Consider the following 19,777-nt stretch of genomic DNA (forward strand, 5'->3'; position numbering starts at 1 on the left):
TTCTTCCTCAGGGATGTATTCTGGGTCTGTATCCTGCTCCCTTGTTTCTACCACTTTATCCTGCTTCTTTGTGTGGACTGTGATGGTCTGTTGCTTCCGAGGCATTGTGACGTTGTTGTATTTAGATCTCTGTTAATTGTTTATGAAGAGCAGCCAAGGATGGTTCAGGCTCTTCTTGGTGATTTTTTATGGTTGGCCCGTTGCTTTTCAGTCTTGCAGGGGTTTGGTTTCCTTTCCAGTAAAATTTACTGGTCCTTTGCTTTCTATCTAGTATATATCATAATTAGCCAATGATAGGTAGCTGGTACTGTCTGTACTCATTGTCACAGTGTTTTAACTCAGTCAAAATGGTTATCAGAAAGCCAAAGCTTAGTTCGACCTTATTTGTTGGGGGAAAGAGCTGCTGGATAACAAGGTAAGGAAGTGACAGCATATTCACAACTTGGGAGCTAGTACCTTTTATTTTTTAAAAGGGCAATTTTAGTTTCTTAAACAGATTATACTTTGTTTATTCAACAATATAATGATCATTCTTTAGCCTAAGACTGGTTATTGGAGGATAAGCATTAAAGGGTAGCTGAGGAAATGATCTGAAACCAGTATCTCCTAACCTTACTCAGTTGTAGTTCTCCACATTCCCTGCTTTTTCCTCTTTTTGATCTCTGTGTCATAAATATTAAGTTCTCAGGGATAGAAGTTGATTTTCTTAACTCTTATATGGATCAGCATACAACTGAGCATGATAACTGTTGGGCAAAGAGCTCTGGACTTTGAAACCATCATGTCTGGGTTCTCTTACTGATTACTCGTATGGGCTCAGGCAAGCCATTTATTCTTTCTTTTATTCATTTTCCTTATGTGAGCCTGAACTAGATTGACTCCTAAGTATATCTTCAGGTCTACAATTCTTTAATGGTTATTTTTTCATTGAGAAGTTTACAAGTAGTCTCTCTCCTACTGTGGCTATTGAGAAATGTTCAAGTATTATACTCTTTCTTATGTTTCTCTTACATGAGGAGGCAATGAAAATATAATTAAGGGACATTTGAAGAGTCTGGAGAGGTAGCCTGATAAACCACCATGGTACAACAGAATTAGAGTCGTAAGTTTTCAGAATTAAGTGTGTAGATTGGAGCCTTAATTAAGGCTTATCTAATATGGGCAGAAATTTCCTTTTCAAAAGCTCCACAAAAATAACTTCCTTTCTTGGAGTTTTTGTTCTAGGGCTGTCAACAGGCATGGAAATAGGCAGGGGAATAGAAAAATTCCTGGAGAGGACTTTTCTTGTTTTTTTTTTTTTTAATTTTTATTATGATTTGGGTGGAAGTTTACAGAGCAAATTCATTTTTCATACAGTAGTAGTTCACATACACTTTAGCTCATTACATTGACTGCAGTTTCCCACTGTGCAACAACTCTCTTCTCACTTCCTCCCTATAGTTACCTCTTCCTTGTGTCGTTCCCTCCTATGCACTCCTGCCCCCCCCCCGAGCTGTCTCCCTGTGCATACACATCCCTTCTGTTCTCCCATGATTGATCTCTCCAAGGAATGTATCTACCTAACGTAACTGTTCAGCTCATATGCCTGTCTTTTGTTTTGCTGGAAGCCACGGGAATTGGGTTCAACTCCAGACCTGAAGGGCAGCTAGGGGCCGTAGTCTCAGGGGTTCCATCAGGCTCTATCAGACCAAAAAACCTTGTCCTTCTTTTTTCCTTTTTTATGATTTTGTTCTCTCACTCTATCCAGGATCTCCTACATAGGTTTTCCCTTTGGGTGGTTGACAGTGATAACCAGGTACCATCTTGTTCTTCTGGTCTCATAGTCATACAGGCTGAGGATCACATGTGTACCAGTCCCTTGGACTAATTGTTTCCATGGATCTTTGGTTTTCCTCATTCTTCTTTGCTCTGGACAAGGAGAGACCCATCGTTGCACCTAGAGGGCTGCTTGCAAGTTTTTAAGATCCCAATTGCTACTCGCCAATGTAGGATGTGGAACAATGTTTTGTGTAGTATGTTATACCAATTGAGCTTGATGTCCCATGTGACCATGGTCCCAAGCCCACAGGTCCAATACTCGCTTCCTCTGGGTAGCTGGCTGTGGCCAAGAAATGACTACAACCTTGTCCCTTGTCAGCTCTACTATAAACCTGGAAATTCTTACAGAGCATACAAATATACTTGTGGAAGCATTGTCTGCCAACCCTATAAATAGTCATGGGCACAATTCCCCCTGCATAGACATACCTAATCGTTCAGCCTGTACACCCATCTATGCACCTATATATCAATGTTTGCCATCACTGACAATGCAGTACTGTTTGTGCAAAAAGGTTCATCTTTGTTGTTTGTACCTTTCATGCACCTCTCTATGTCTTCTTCTTCCTCATTGCCGCCACGTTGATCACTCACATTTGGTACATTGCCCTTCCCTTCAAATCATTACTTATCTCTGCCTATCTAGCAGTGTTCTCTCCTTTCTCCTGCCATGCCTGGTAACCAACAAAGAAAATTTCCTTTCCTATATAAACCTTTCCTTGACTTTTTACAATAATGGAGTAATACAGTGTTTGTCCTTCTGTGATTGATTTATTTCACTCAGCATAATGTCCTCCACGTTCATCTGCATTATGTAGTGTTTGGCAGATTCTATGTTATTCTTCAGAGTTACATAGTATACCATTGTGTTTATGTACCATAGTTTGGTTATCCATTCTTCTGTTGTTGGGCACCTAGGTTCTTTCTAACTTTTTGCTATTGTAAATAGTGCTGCAGTGAACATGGGTGTGCATATCTGTTCTTGTACTGGCTCTCACTTCTTTAGGATATATACCTAGTAATGGAATTGCTGGGTCAAATGGTATTTCTAATTCTAACTTTTTAAGGAATTAGAGAGGACATTTCTTAATCAATAAACTCAGTTCTTTACCTTTGGTTATGGTGTACTAAATCACTAGTGGTGAGTCTCTACTTACCAATCCTTACCTGAAGCTCAGTGATTTAGGAGCCAAAGGAGAGAGAATGGAAGGAGAATTACTGACAGTCTGTGAGTTGAAGTGGGAGGATGCTGACAAATCTGCATCTTTTGCTGGCATTTTAACTAACAAGAGGTGGTAAGATTTGCTTGGACATAAGTTTCCTGATCTCTATCCCTTCCCAATTCCATGTCCTAGGTTCAAGTCCAAATTCTTCCCCCTTACATGCTATGTGATCTTAGGGGTTAATCTGTGCCTCTGTTTTCTCATCTGTTAAATCTGCTCCCTGACCTGCTTCTGCACTCATGTTCTAACTTCTTTCTCATTATTATTGAATCATGGTCCCAGCAAAGGCCAGTCTGTCTTCCTGTGTACTGTTCAAGGACATTACTCTAGCAATTCTCCCTTCTCTCTTCTGCATCATTGAATTTTCCCTCTCAACTGGATATTTCCCATCAGCATAAAAATATTTTTCTCTTCTTAAAACATTGTCTTCTGACACCGTTTCCTCTACTAGCTACTGCTGTATTTTTCCTATTTCCCTTACAGCAAAACACCTTAGAGGAGTTGAGTGTATTTACCACCTTCAGTTTCTTTCCTCCTATTCTTTCTTGAACCCATTCCAATCAGGCATTTTACTACACTGAAACTGCTCTTATGAAGTCATTAATTTCTTTGGTCACTTCCAGGCCTCATTGTACTTGATCTGTCATCCACATTTGGCACAAATTGTTTCCTCCTCCTTGAAACATTTTCTTTACCAGACTTCCAGGACACCACATGCTCCTGGTTTTCATCCTACTTCACTGACACTTTTTTGTTGATTACTCCTCATTTCCTTGACCTGTTAATGTTGAAGTGGTGTAAGATTCAGTCCTTGAAATTATATTTTCTCTACCTATACTCACTCCCTTGGGATCATATCCATTCTTGAACTTTAGCCTCATCCATATGCTGATGATTTCCAAATTTATAACTCCAGACACAAATATCCAGTTACCTATTTGTACATCCACACTTGGATATCTAATAGACACTGCAGATTTAACTTGCATAAAATGGAGTTTCTGATCTTACCTCCTAAACCTGCCTTTCCTTCATTTTCTCTCATATCCATTAATGATAGTTCCTTTCTTCTAGGTGGTCAGTAGCAAAAACCTTAGAGTCAACCTTGACTACTTTCTTTATCCCATACTCCCCATCCAATCAGTCAGCAAGTATTGTTGAAAATAGAAGATATATCTAGAATTTGACCACTTTGTACCACTTTTTGCCACTCCGGTCATCATCTGCTTTTCCCTAGATTATAGTAGTAGCTTCTTATCTGGTCTTCCTGTTTTCTTTTTTACATACCAAAGTCCATTCTCAATCTAATAGCCAGAGTGATTCTTTTAAAATATGTTATATTGTCATTCCTCTGCTCAAAACCCTCTAATGGCTTCACATCTTACTCAAAGTATTAGCCAACATCTTTAAAATGGCCTACCAGGGCTTACATGAGCAAGCCCTCCATTATTTCTTTGGCCTCATCTCCTATTACTCTTGTGTTGACCACTCTGTTCCTGGCACATTGGCCTCATTGTTGTTCCTCTGATTAGGTCAGCACCGTTCCAGTTGCTTTTCCTTCTCTCCAGAAAGTGCTTCTCACGTATTTACATGTCTGATTCCTTCACCTCCTTAAGGCCTTGTCTCATGTGTCACCTTCTAAAGAAGTATTTTCTGACCACCCTATTGAAAACTGTCACCTTCTCTTGCCCCTCTCTATCCTTCCTCCTTAATTTATTTTTCTCCATTAGCACTTACTTCCACCTGACATACCAATCATTTTATTTGCCTCTTTTCACACTCCACTAAAGCAGAATCCCCCCTACCCCCAACTCCAGTACCTGGAACAGCACTTGGCAGGTAGTATCTATTAACTAGTAAATAAACGAAGGAAATAGCTACCTCATAGGATTCTTATGTAGATTAAACATAAGTACATTTTTAGAGCACAGCCTGACACATTAAAAGTACTGTATAAGTTTTAGCTTTTTTTTTATTTTTAAATTGTGATTTGGGTGAAAGTTTACAGAGCAAATTCATTTTCCATTCAGCAGTTCACACACACTTTGTCTCGTGACGTTGACTGCAGTTAACCACAGTGTAACAGCTCTCTTCCCATTTTCTCCCTGTAGTTACCTCTTCCCTGTGTCCTTTCCTCCCAAGCACTCCTGCCCCCTGAGCTGTCTCCCTGTGCAAACACTGCCCTTCTATTCTCATGATTGATGGCCCCAAGGAGTGTGTCAACCTGATATAAATGTTCACCTATAAACCTGTCCATTGTTTGGCTGGAAGCCACAGGAGTGAGTGAGTTCAGTTCCAGACCTGAAGGGTGGCTAGGGGCCATAGTATCAGGGGTCTTACCAGGCTCGATTAAACCAGCAAGCCTGGTCTTTTTTTTTTTTTTTTTTCTTTTATGATTTTGAGTTTTGTTCCACATTGTTCTCCCAGCCTATACAGGATCTCCTGCACTGATCCCCTTTGAGTCGTTGACGGTGGTAGCAGGGCTCTATCTAGTTCTTCTGGTCTCATGATCATATAGATTGAGGATCACATGGTATATCAGTCCCTTGAACTAATTGTTTCCATGTATCTTTGGGTTTTCTTTGTTCTTTGCTTGGGACAAAGAGAGACCCATCCTTGGATCTAGATGGCTACTTGCAATGCTGGAAATGCTACCACAAAGAAAGAACTGCACTATGTGAGATTTTCAATGGCTGTGATCTTATGGAAGTAGATTACCAGGGCTTTCTTCTGTAGTGTTGCTGGATGGATCTGAACTGCAAACCTTTCTATTAGTAAAAACCAAAACCAAACTCACTGCCATCGAGTTGGATCTGACTCATAGCGACCCCTCCTTGGGTTTCCAAGGCGGTGTCACTATGGAAGTAGATTGCCCCATCTTCCTTCTGAGGAGTGGCTTGTGGGTTTGAACCACTAGCCTTGTGGTTAGCAGTCAAATGCCTTATGCACTTTACCACCAGAGCTGAATGCAAACCATTTGTGCCACCCAGAGCCCTCTATTCTTCACTTGCCCCAAATAAAGATTGTACTTTAGTAAGAAAAAAGCTTAAGTACAGAGTATGCAGTTAGTTTTTCCTTTTAAAGAATGAATTTGCCTTAAAGTTCCTAGATCCATGAAAAAATAGTATTTTTCAGTATTTCTCATTTTTTATCAAATGAAAAATAGTAACTTTTGAAAACAAGAGATACCTTATTTTTGCATCTTCATATGTTTGTGTATCTGTGTGTGTGGATGATGGAGTGAAGGGTGGTAAATTTTTATTTGTTGTTGTTATGTGCCATTGAGTCGGACCCGACTCATAGCGACCCCTCCTGTCTGTAGCTGTCATGACACAAGGTTAATACTTGAAAAGTTTTATTTCACTAATTATGTGTGTTTCAGGAAGACTATAGATCTAATGGGAGCTCTGGTAGCATAGTGGCTAAAGCATTTGACTGCTAATCAGAAGGCTGGCGGTTCAAACCCACCAGCCACTTCTCGGAAGGAAGATGGGGCAATCTACTTCCGTAGTGATACTGCCTTGGAAACCCAAGGAGGGGTCGCTATGAGTCGGGTCCGACTCAATGGCATATAACAACAACAACAACAACAACAACATAGATCTAATGGATAATAGGAGAGATATATTTTTGTAAATTATTAACGTAGGAATTTCTTTAAGAAATGTCTTACATTAATAAAGGTTAGTGGAAATTGAATTTCCTGTACTTCATTATTGAAGCCATTATTTTTATTCTGGTAGGCTCATAGCTGGCAACCTGGAATAAAAAATCCATACCGTGGTGTTGTGGTGTGGCCTGTTCCTGAAAACATTGAAATCACTGTGACACTTTTTAAGGTAAGTTCCATTTTTGATATATTATGAAACTTATTTTACAATTATGGTTCTAAATAACAGATTATTTCAGTATCTATTATTCTACACCTATCCAGTCTAATACCTTAATGTGCATTATTTTTAGGGATATTAGCAATTTATTTTTAACTCCTTATTGTGATTTCATGGAGGTATAAAGAACAAATTGGTTTTCCATTCAGTAATTCATATACATTTTCTTTTGTGACATAGCTTGCAATCCCACAGTGTAACAGCACTCTTCTCACTTCCTCTCTGAATTTATCCTTTTTCCTTCTTTCCTATCCCTTCCTACCTTCTGAGCTTTATCCCTGGTTAAATGCTGCCTGTGGAAGACTGGGTTCTCTAGAGAAACAAAACCAATAAAGCTTATATAGAGAGAGAGAAAGAGAAATTTATCTTAGGAAAATGGCTCATACACTTATAGAAGCTGGCAAGTCCCAATTTCTTGGATCAAACATCAAGCTGGAGGCTTTTCCCAACTCACACAGCTGCAGGGGCTGACAAACTCAAGGTTGGCAGGCAGTATACTGGCTGTTGACTCCAACAAATGACAAATCCAAGATTTCCAGGCCAAATGGTGGATTGTTCATCATGGACAGTTGTAGGCAGAATCCAATCCACAGAAGAGTGTCTCTTTTCCCAGGATGTCCATAAATATGCTGCAAGCAGCCCACACCCCTAGGGAAACTCCCTTTCAATGGATTGGCTGCTCAAAACATATACATCTGATCCCATCATTGTAACAACCCACATCACAATTGCTTAAACCACACAGAATTGTGGTCCAGCCAAGTTGACACACAGCTCCAGCTATCATATTGCCCTTTTGGTCTTGTGTGGTTGATTGCATCTCCCTGGTGATGTTGTTCACTTGTAGACCTTTTCATTGTTTGACTGAGAGTGAAGCCACAGGAGCGAGTCTAATTTCAGGCCTGAAGGTTGACTATTGGCCATAGCCTTGGGGGTTTCACTACTCTCTATGAGATTAGTAATCTTTATCTTTTATTTTAATTTTGTTCCACATTTTTTCTCCCACTCTATCCAAGATCTCTAATTTTGATCCCTTTCCAAGTGGCTCACATTGGTAGTTGGTACTATCTAGTTCTTTTGGCCCATGGTCATATATGCTGAGATTCCCGATTCCCATAGACCATTAGTACTTTGGACTAATTGTTTCCATGCATCTTTGATTTTCTTCTCTCTTCTTTGCTCCAGACAAGGAGAGAGCAATAGTTACATCTTAGATAGCCACTTACAAGCTTTTAAGACTCCAGTCACTACTCACCGAAGTAGGATGTAGAACAATGTCTTTGTTCGTCTTGTGCCAGTTGAGCTTGCTGTCTCCCATGACCAAGGTATGGAGCCTATAGGCCCTGCAGCTCACTCCCTTAAGATGCTTAGTTGTGGCTTAGAAGTTGTCCTAACTTTGTCCCATTAGCTATATAATTCATATGGGTATCTTTATGTTGTTGTTGTTATGTGCTGTCAAGTTGGACCCGACTCATAGTGACCCCTCCTTGGCTTTCCAAGGCACTATCACTATGGAAGTAGATTGCCCAGCCTTCCTTGTGGCTGGTGAGTTTGAACCGCTAGCCTTCTGGTTAGCAGCCAAGTCTCTTAGGCTCTATGCTACCAGAACTCCTTATATGTGCTTAGTCGTGGGTATATTGTCATGGGCATATTCCCATTCACCTACCCCATACCTAATCTTCTTGCCTATCCACCTATGTATCTACCCATAGATTAGTGTTTGTTATTACTGATAATGCAGTATTGTGCATGTAATAAAACTAGCAATTTTTAACAGTGCAAGGACATTAAGGTATTTCATGGTCTGTGAAGTCTGAATATTAGAAGTACTTTTGAGTTTATTTAAAATCAGCTGGGATACTTCTTTTACCATTAACATTCATACTCACAAGAAACTTTAAGATACTATTCCTGAGAAAAAGAGACTCATTTTGTTGTCCTTGCCTAAAGACAAGATGTTTTAAAATTAATATTTGCTATTTTATTGACATATTAACATATATGTTTTAAATTAATATTTGATATTTTAATGATATTAATTTTTTATAAGATTATATAGAACATGGATATCCTAGGCATTAGTGAGCTGAAATCGACTGGTATTGCCATTTTGAATTGGACAATCATATGGTCTGTTATGCCAGGAACGACATATGGCAGAGGAATAGCATCACATTCATCATCAAAAACATTTCAAGATCTATCCTGAATTAAAATGCTGTCAGTGTTAGGATAATATCCATATGCCTACAAGGAAGACCATTTAATATGACCATTACTCAAATTTATTCACCAATCACTAAAGCCAAAGATGAAGAAATTGAAGACTTTTACCAACTTCTGCAGTCTGAAATTGATTGAACATGCAATACAGATGCATTGCTAATTACTGGTGATTGATTAACATGTTAAAGTTGGAAACGAAGAAGCATTGGGAGTTGGAAAATAGAGCCTTGGTGATAGAAATGATGCTGGAGACTTAGTGATAGAATTTTGGAAGACCAACTTAGTCATCACATATACCACTTTTTTGACAATATAAACAGTGACTGTATACACCTGGACCTCACCAGATGGAAACACAGGAATCAAATTGGCTACTTCTGTGGAAAGATGCAATTGAGAAGCTCAATATCATCAGTCAGAACAAGGCCAAAAACTGACTCTGGAAAAGACTATCAGTTGTTCATATGCAAATTCTAGTTGAAGCTGAAAAATATTAAAATAAGTCCATGAGAGCCAAAATATAACATTGATTGTTGTGATAGTTGGAGTTATGTGTCAACTTGGCTGGACCACAATTTGTGAGTGGTTCAAGCAGTTATGATGTAGGTTATTCCCACGATGAGATCAGATGTATGTTTTGAGCAGCCAGTCTATTGAAAGGGAGTTTCACTAGGGGTGTGGCCTGCTTCCAATATATCTATGGACATCCTGGGAAAAGAGACACTCTTCTGTGGATCAGGATCTTGTTGTGCTGCTGACAACTGTCCGTCAGCAACCAATCCACCATTCAGCCTGGAGATCTTGGATTCATCATTCATTGGAGTCAACAGCTGGTATGTTGCCTGCCAACCTTGAGTTTGTCAGCCTCTGAAGCTGCATGAGTTGGGAAAAGCCTCCAGCTTGATGTTTGATCCAAAAACTTGGGACTTGCCAGTTTCTATAAGTGTGTGAGCCATTTTCCTAAGATAAATTTCTCTTTCTCTATATGTATATGTAAGTTTTACTGGTTTTGCTTCTCTAGAGAACCCAGCCTAACAAAATTATATTCCCACCTGAACTTAGAGGCCATCTGAAAAATAGTTTTTTTTTTTAAGTTTTTATTGTGATTTGGGTGAAAGTTTAAGAGCAAATTAATTTTCCATATAGCAGTTCTTACACATTTTATTTCAAGACACTGACTGGAATTCCCAACAGTGTAACAGCTCTCTTCCCACTTCCTCCACAGTTACCTCTTTCCTGTGTCCTTCCCTCCCATGTACCGCTCGCCAACCAGCTGTCTCCCAGTGCAAACACTGCCCTTCTGTTTCCCCATGATCGATCACTCCAATGAGGGTATCTACCTGATGTAAGTGTTCACCCTAAATGCCAACCTGTTGTTTGGCTGGAAGCCACAGGAGATCGGTTCCAGACCTGAAGGGTAACTAGGGTCCATAGTATCAGTTTTGTCAGGCTCTATTAGACCAGCAAAACTAACCTGGTCCTTTTTAAAATGATTTTGAATTTTGTTCTACATTGTTCTCCCACTCTATCCAGGGTCTCCTGCACCGATCCCCCTTTGAATGGTTGACAGTGGTAGCTGGACACCATCTAGTTCTTCTGGCCTCTTGGTCATATAGGTTGAGAATCACATGGTCTACTAGTCCCTTGGACTAATTGTTTCCATACATCTTTGGTTTTCTTCATTCTTTGCTCTGTATGAGGAGAGACCTGTTGTTCCATCTAGATGGCTGCTTGCAAGCTTTTAAGACCCAGTTGCTACTCACCAAAGTAAGATGTGGAACAATGTTTTTGTGTAATATGTTATGCCAGTTGAGCTTGATGTCCCCTGCAACCATGTCCTGAGCCCACAGGTCCAACTATTCACTCCCTCTGGGTAGCTGGTTGTGACTACAACCTTGTCCCTTGTCAGCTCTACTATAGACCTATGAATTCTTACAGAACATACAAATACAGTTGTAGAAACATTGTCTGCCAAACCTATTCATGATCATGGGTACACTCTCCACTGCCTAGACATACCAGATCATTCAGCCTGTCCACCCATCTATCTATCGTAGGTCAATGCTTGCCATCATTGACAGTGCAGTACTGTACATGCAAGAGGTTTCATCTTTGTTGTCTGTACCTCCCATGTACCTCTTTATGTTTTATTCTTCCTCAATGCCACCATGTTGATCACTCACATTTGGTATATTGCCCTTCCTTTCACCCAAATCAATACTTATCTCCACTTATCTGACAGTGTTCCCTCCCCTCCCCTGCCATCCCTGGTAACCAAGAAAGAAAATTTGTTCCATATATAAACCTTTCCTTGACTTTTTACAATAATGAATTAATACAGTATTTGTCCTCCCATGATTGCCTCATTTCACTCAGCATCATGTCTTCCAGGTTCACCCACATTATGTGGTATTTTTTAGATTCTATATTATTCTTTAGTGTTGCATAATACTCCATTGTGTGTATGTATCATAGTTTGGTTATCCATTCTTCTGTTGATGGGCCCATAGGTTGTTTCCATTTCTTTGCTATTGTAAACAGTGCTGCAGTGAACATGGGCCCCTAGGTTGTTTCCATCTCTTTGCTATTGTAAACAGTGCTTCAATGAACATGGATGTGCATGTATCTGTTCTTGTCCTGACTCTCACTTCTTTAAGATATATATACATATTATTAGGATTGCTAGATCAAATGGTATTTTCTAATTCCAACTTTTTAAGGAATTGCCATACTGTTTCCCACAGTGGTTGCATCATTTTACAGCCTACCAGCAGTGTGTGAGAGTCCCAAACTCTCCATATCCTCACTAGCATTTGTTATTTTCTGTCTTGTTGAATTTTGCTAATTATGCTGTGGTGAGATGGTCTCATTGTTGTTTTGATTTGCATCTCTCTAATGGCTAATGTGCTATTATGGAAGTTGTTGTAATGGGGAGCTGTTGTAGCATAGTGCCTAAGGCGCTTGACTGCTAACCAGAAGGCTGGAGGTTCAAACCTACCAGCCACTCCTCGGAAGGAAGGTTGGGCAATCTACTTCTGTAGTGATACTGCCTCAGAAACCCAAGGTGGGGTCGCTATGAGTCGGATCCGACTCAACGGCACATAACAACAACAACAATGGCTAACAATCTTGAACATTTCTTCATGTGTTTGATAGCCACCTGAATATCATCCTCTTTGGTGAAGTGTCTATTCATGTTTTCTGCCCATTTTTTAATATCCAATTAAAACATCCAGTTTGTCTTTTTGTTGTTGAGGTGTTGGAGTTTTCTATAAATTTTAGAGATAAGTCCCTTGTCCGATATGTCATTGCTGAATTTTTTTTCCTACTCTGTAGGTTCTCTTTTTACACTTTTGGAGAAGTCTTTTGAATCACATAAAAATTTAATTTTCAGAAGGTCCCATTCATCTAGCTTATCTTTTGCTGCCTGTGTATTTCAGGTTATGCTCGAGTCTATTTATGCCATAAATTAGCGCTTCTAATTTTTTCCTTGAGGAATTTTATAGTGTTAGGTTTCACATTTAAGTCTTTGATCCATCTGGAGTTAGTTTTTGTGTATGATGTGAGGTATGGATCTTGGCTTTGTTTTTTTTTTTGCAAATGGATATCCAGTTTTACCACCATCGTTTTGTTAAGGAGACAATCTCTTCCTCAGTTAACAGATCTCAGCCCTTTGTCAAAAATAGCTGACCATAGGTGGATGGATCTATTTCTTGGTTCTCAATTCTATTCCACTGCTCTATGTGTTTGTCGTACCAATACCAGGCTATTTTGACTGCTGTGGGTGCATAGTAGGTTTTGAGATCTGGGAGTGTGAGACCTCCTACTCTGTTCTTCTTCAATAGTGCTTTGCTTACGTGAAGTCTCCTTTCCATATAAAATTAGTGATTTTATATGGATTTTTCCATATCCTTAAAGAATGCTGATGGGATCTGGATTGGGATTGCATTGAATGTATAGATTGTTTTGGGTAGTATTGTTGACATTTTCACAGTGTTCATTCTTTTTATCCATTAGCATGGTATGTTCTTCCATTTCTGTAGATCTCTTATGCTTTCTTGAAGTAGTGTTTTGTACTTTTCTTTGTATAGGTCCTTTGTGTGCCTGGTAATATTTATTCCAAAGTGTTTTTTGTTTGGTAGCTATTATAAATGGTACTGATTTCCTTACTTCCTTTTCAGCAATCTCTTGGCTGGTGTAAAGGAATCCAACTGATTTTTGTATGCTGATCTTGTATTCTGCCACTGTGCTAAATCTCTCAATTAGTTCCAGTAGTTTTCCTGCTGAGTCACTTGGGTTCTCTATATATAGGATCATATTATCAGCAAATGGGGATAGTGTTACTTCTTCCTTACCAATTTGTATGCCTGGTTTTCCCTTTCTTGCCTTATTGCTCTGGCTGGGGCTTCCAATACAGTGTTGAATAGAAATGATGATAGAGGTATCTTTGGTTCCCCTTTGCAAGGGGAATGATTTCAGTCTGTGTCCTTTGAGAATAATGTTGGCTGTTGGTTTTGTGTATATGCCCTTTATTATTTTGAGGAATTTCCGTTCTATTCCTATTTTGCTGAGAGTTTTTATCAGGAATGGGTGTTGGATTTTATCAAATGCCTTTTCTGCATCGATTGATATGCTTATGTGATTCTTTTCCTTTGCTTTATTTATGTGACAGATGATGTTGATTGTTTTTCTAACATTGAACCATCCTTACATATCTGATATGAACCCCATCATGTTGTTGTTGTTATGTGCCATCGAATCGGACTCGACTCATAGCGACCCCTCCTTGGGTTTCCAAAGCGGTATCACTACGGAAGTAGATTGCTCAGCCTTCCTTCCGAGGAGTGGCTGGTGGGTTTGAGCCTCCAGCCTTCTGGTTAGCAGTCAGATGCCTTAGGCACTATGCTACCAGAGCTCCCTCACTTGGTCATAGTGTATTATTTTTTTGGATATGTTGTTGGAGTCTACTGGCCTGGATTTTGTTGAAGATTTTGCGCCTGTATTCATGAGAGATATTGGTCTATAGTCTTCCTTTTTAATAATATCTTTGCCTGGTTTTGGTATCAAGGTTATACTTTGTAGTATGTATTTGGAAAATTTTATCATTTTCTATGTTGTGGAATAGTTTGAATAAGATTGGAGTCAGTTCTTCTCTGAACATTTGGTAGAATTCTCCAGTGAAACCATCTGGACCAGGACTTTTTTTTGTTGGTAATTTTTTTATGACCTGTTCAATTTCTGAAGAATAGGTTTGATGCATTGAATACCAGTGACCAAAGACCAGACAAATTGTGGCATGACATTAAGAACATAATACATGAAGAAAGCAAAAGGTCATTAAAAACACAAGAAAGTAAGAAAAGATCAAAATGGGTGTCAGAAGAAACTGGAACTTGCTCTTGAATGGAGAATAGCTAAAGCCAATGGAAGAAATGATGAAATAAAAGAACTGAACAGAAGTATGCGAAGGGAGGTTCGAAAAGACACAGTAAAATATTATGATGAAATATGCAAAGACCTGGTGTAAGGAAACCAAAAGGGAAGCACATGCTCTGCATTTCTCTAGCTGACAACTAAAGAACAAATTTAAGCTTCTAGTTGCAATATTGAAGAATTCTATGGGCAAAATATTGAATGATGCAGAAAGCATCAAAAGAAGATGGAAGGAATGCACAAATTGGTTGATGTTAGCCATTTTAGGAGGTAGCATATGATCAAAAACCCATTGTATTGAATAAAGACTTCCACTGAAGGAACTAGTGGAAAAAAAGTCTGCAAGAATTAATGGAATACTCATTGAGATGTTTCAGCAAATGGATGCAGTGCTGCAGGCACTCACTTGTTCAAGAAATTTGGAAGACAGCTACCTGGCCACCTGACTGGAAGAGATCCATATTTGTGGCCATTCCAAAGAAAGGTGATCCAATGGAATGCAAAACTTACCGAACAATGTAATTAATATCACCCACAAGTAAAATTTTGCTGAAAACGGTTGCAGCATTACATCTACAGAGAGCTGCCAGAAGTTCAAGCTGGATTCAGAAAGATGGTGTGGAATGAGGAATATCATTACTGACATCAGAATGATCTTGACTGAAAACAAGGAATACCAGAAAGATGTTAACCTGTGTTTTATTGACTAATGCAAATGCATTCCACTGTGTGGACCATGACAGATTATGGATAACATTACCAAGAATAGGAATTCCAGAACACTTAATTGTGCTCATGAGGAACTTGTGCATAGAGCAAGAGGCAGTTGTTTGAACAGAAGTGTAGGAGATATTGAATGGTTTAAAGTCAGGAAGGGCATGAGTCAGGGTTGTATTCTTTCACCATACTTATTCAATCTGTATTTTGAGCACATAGTCCAAGAAGCTAGACTATATAAAGAAGAATGTGGCATCAGGATTGGGGGAAGACTCATTAACATCCTGCGATATTCAGATGACACAACCTTGGTTGCTAAAAGTGAAGATGACTTGAAGCACTTAGTGATGAAGATCAAAGACTTCAGTATGGCTTGTACTTCAACATAAAGAAAACAAAAGTCCTCACAACTGGACCAGTGAGCAACATAACAATAAATGGAGAAAAGATTGACGTTGTCAGGGATTTAATTTTATTTGGATCCACAGTCAAAGCCCACGGAAGCATCAGCTAGGAAATCAAATAACATATTCCACTGGGCATACGTGCTGCAAAAGACCTTTTTAAAATTTTAAAGAGGAAAGATGTCACTCTGAAAACTAAGATGCGCCTGACCCAAGCCATGGTATTTTCAATAGCCTCATGTGCATGTGAAAGCTGGAAAGTGAGTAAAGAAGACTGAAGAAGAGTTGAAGTATTTTAATTATGGTGCTGGTGAATGAAGAATACTGAAAATACCATGGACTGTCAGAAAAATGAACAAATCTGTCCTGAAAGAAGTGCAGCCAGAATGCTCCTTAGAAGTGAGAATGGCCAGACTTCATCTCATCTGCTTTGGTCAAGTTGTCAGAAGGGCCTATTCCCTGGAGAAAGACATCATACTTGGTAGAGGGTCAGCAAAAAAGGGGAAGACCCTCAACAAGATGGATTGACATAGTAGCTGGGACAGTGGGCTCAAGTATAGCAATAATTGGGAGGATTTTATGGGACCGGGCAGTGTTTTTTCTTTTGTATGTGAAATCAGTATGAGTCAGAGCTCACTTGATGACACCTAGTAACAACCTTTTATAAAGATTTTGTAAATTCAGAGTGCAGACTAACAACCATAGCTATACATACACCTGCCCCCCCCCCCACCTATTTTTTTCCCCCTTGAATATCTTCCATGTTTTTTGAAATACAGCAGTTCTGGGGTATGGTAGTTAAGGTTATGTGTCAGCTTAGCTGGGCCTGGTTTTGAGTGGCTGGGCAGCTGTATATAGTTATTCCTCATCATAAGACTAGTAATCAACTGCATTGTGGAATCTACTGGGGCAGCTGAGTAGCTCCTTAGTGATGTGGTCTGCTTCCAGTACATCAGAAGAAGCACTGAGAAAGGTCTCTGCAGCTTTTTGGCACACTGGGACCTTGCAGATAGCTGTGTCTTCATTCAGTAGCCTGCCATGTTTCCTGCTGATCTTAGGACTTTCTTTGGATTTGAACTAGTGCCCTGCCATGTTGTTTGGTAATCTTAAGACTGTGCCATTTTATTTGTTGACCTTGGGTTTGTCAGCCTCAGCAGCCAGCAGCTGTCTGAGCTAACAGATGCCTACAGCTTCAGTGGGCCAGGAGCAAGAGGCAGAGCTCTGAAGCCCAAGGTCAAGGGCCTTTTACCCAGCTTCTAGAGCTGGCACTTTGAACTTGGACTTCTAACCTCCTAAACTGTAAGAGCCACTCCTCGGAAGGAAGGTTGGGCAATCCTACTTCCGTAGTGATACTGCCTCGGAAACCCAAGGAGGGGTCGCTATGAGTCGGGGCCGACTCGACGGCGCATAACAACAACAACAACAACAAACTGTAAGAGAATAAAATCCCTGTTGTTCAAACCACCCATTTGTGGGGTATTTTCTGTTAGAGCATGAGAGAAACAAAACACTGGGTAGTGAACATCTGACTTAGGGAAAACTCCTACTTTTTTTTTTTTTTTTAATTTATTGTGATTTGGGTGAAAGTTTACAGAGCCAGTTCATTTTTCCATATAGCAGTACATACACGTTTTGTTTCATGATATTGACTGCAATTCCCTACAATGTAACAGCTCTCTTCCCACTTCCTCCCTATAGTTACCTCTTTTCTGTGTCCTCCCTACTTGCTTTTTAATGTTATGTAAGTTTGCACTCACTTTGAAATGATTGAACCAACACCTACAAATTCTTCTTCATCACAATCACCTTCACTTGTGCATGTGCAGCTGTTAAATCAATTAAAAGGCTTCAAGCTTTTTCTTGCACTTAAGGCTAAATAAGAACTGTATGCACCTGTTTTGACTGACTTACAAATTCTTAAAGGCAGAATTAGGAATGGATCTTGTTTATAACACAGTGATTGCCTGTATTAAGAGTAGTTCTGATACATATAGTAGTTAGGCACTGGAATGTTTACTTGCCTAACCAACCCCTTACCCTCTCAAAAAAAAAAAAAAAAAAAAAGTGAAGACAAGTGTGTCCATACTTTAGACTTTTAGAAAGTTGTGAAATTAGAAAACTCATACATTATTTCTTCTTTGAATCATTCAAATTGTGTTGAACTTGCTTCTGCAAGAAAGGAGAAAGAGGGTCATCTCATTAAGCATAATTTTAGTAATAAATATGTGAAATAAAGTAAATACTTTAGCACATAAAATTAAAGCAAGGTAATATGGCTTAAACTGTGAGATCACTATATAAAAAACTGCTTGATTTCGTGATTCAACATAGTAATTCATGTATTCAAGAATGCAGGGAGCAACAGAACAAAACACTATGATGAATGTTAGTATATTGGTGCATGAACTATACCTTTAAATGCCCTGTGTTTCATACTCTATTTTACAAAATATTCTTAATGTATTATGTGTATTTCATAGTTTTGCTATTACTGTTATTGCCATTATAACATTACTTGATTATACTTACCGTATATGTATTATACTTGATTCACCCAGGGAGATATAGGAATGAGACTTTTCAACCAGTTGACATAAAAGCCTGCTTTTAAACCCCTATTACTCACTCTTACTAAATGGTATCTGAAGCTTGATAGTTAAGAGCAAGAGTTTTGGAGTCAGATGAATTTTTACATGTATTATTTAATTCTAACAACAATCCTAAGGTTCTATTGTTATTCTCATTTTACTGATATGGAAATAGTGGCTAGAGAGGAAAGTAACCTGCCCATTCACTGTATGGATTGAGCTCTGTTCTTTCCTCTACACCATACTGTCTATTCTGTAAAAAACAGTTTTGAATACAAATTACAAGAGAAGTATCTCTGATGTGTTTGAGGAAGACTTCTAAGTCCTGCTTAGTATTTTGATTTAGTATATTGTTCATATTGATAAAGCAAATGAATGGACATAGTTACACAACTTTTTAAAAAATTATGATAGAGAACATGGGATTAGACTGGATCTGACAAATAGCTGACAGTCATGTATTTGGGGAAATATGATACATACTGATTCTGCTGAGTTGAAAGCAGCTGCTGAAAATGTTTCTTGGAATGACTTGGTAATAAGTGTAGTTTTCACGCACTGATGAGAATGTTCAGAATATATTTATCATTGAACATTTACAACTTTGAGTATTAGTCTGTAGAAGGTTTTGGGAAAAAAAAAAAATCAAATGTCCCTCCCTCCCCAATTTACTGTATTAAGCATTTCTGAGTTACGCTTTTGAGGTTATTTTACCACTTTGCCCCAGCACCTAGAAAAGTATCTTGTGACCACTTTCAGTATTTAAATGTGACTATTTTCAATATTTAAATGAATATTATCAACTTATGCTTTTATTTTCCTCACTCCCCCTTCCCTGCAGAATTCTAATGTCGTTGTTGTTATGTGCCGTCGAGTTGGACTCGATTCATAGCTTCCCCTCTTTGGGTTTCCAAGGCGGTATCACTATGAAAGTAGATTGCCCAACCTTCCTTCTGAGGAGCGGCTGGTGGGTTTGAACCGCCAGCCTTCTGGTTAGCAGTCAAATACCTTAGGCACTGTGCTACCAGCGCTCCCAGAATTCTAATAGAAAAGTAGAAAACAAGAAATAAACTTTTCATTTTTCCATGGTAATTTTGGGATCTTGTTTTTGAATAGCAATGAAATTTTTCAAGAGAAAAACTTCATGTTTTCCCTTTCTTTCTCTTGTATTGAAAACTCATAATTCGCTTAATCTGGAAATTTGCAAATAGGAAAGGAAAGGACTATACACTTTATGTCCTTAGAGTAGAATTCACAAAATTCACAGGGGTATGTTCACAGAGGATATAATTTTAAAAAATGTTACCAACTTGTTTCATTTTTTATGATTTAACTAGAAATAATTTTTTTTTCGAGTTGATTCCAATTTATAGTGACCCCCATTGGGTTTCCAACGCTGTAAATTTTTTTTTTTTTAATTTCATTTTGATTTGGGTGAAGATTTACAGAGCAAATTCACTTTCCATACAGCAGTTCAC

General features: G+C 38.8%; 1 protein-coding gene across 1 annotated transcript in view; it reads left to right on the top strand.

The window, feature by feature from the left end:
* EHBP1 (EH domain binding protein 1) overlaps positions 1–19,777 on the top strand; it is a 612,350-nt gene that overhangs the window by 182,426 nt on the left and 410,147 nt on the right. The window contains exon 3 of the mRNA XM_007938033.2: positions 6,785–6,880. Coding sequence (XP_007936224.1) covers positions 6,785–6,880 — 96 coding nt within the window. The remainder of the gene's footprint in view (positions 1–6,784; positions 6,881–19,777) is intronic.

Source organism: Orycteropus afer, unplaced genomic scaffold (genome assembly GCF_000298275.1).
Source record: "Orycteropus afer afer isolate SDZICR_OR568_19922 unplaced genomic scaffold, OryAfe1.0 scaffold00046, whole genome shotgun sequence".
NCBI lineage: Eukaryota > Metazoa > Chordata > Mammalia > Tubulidentata > Orycteropodidae > Orycteropus > Orycteropus afer.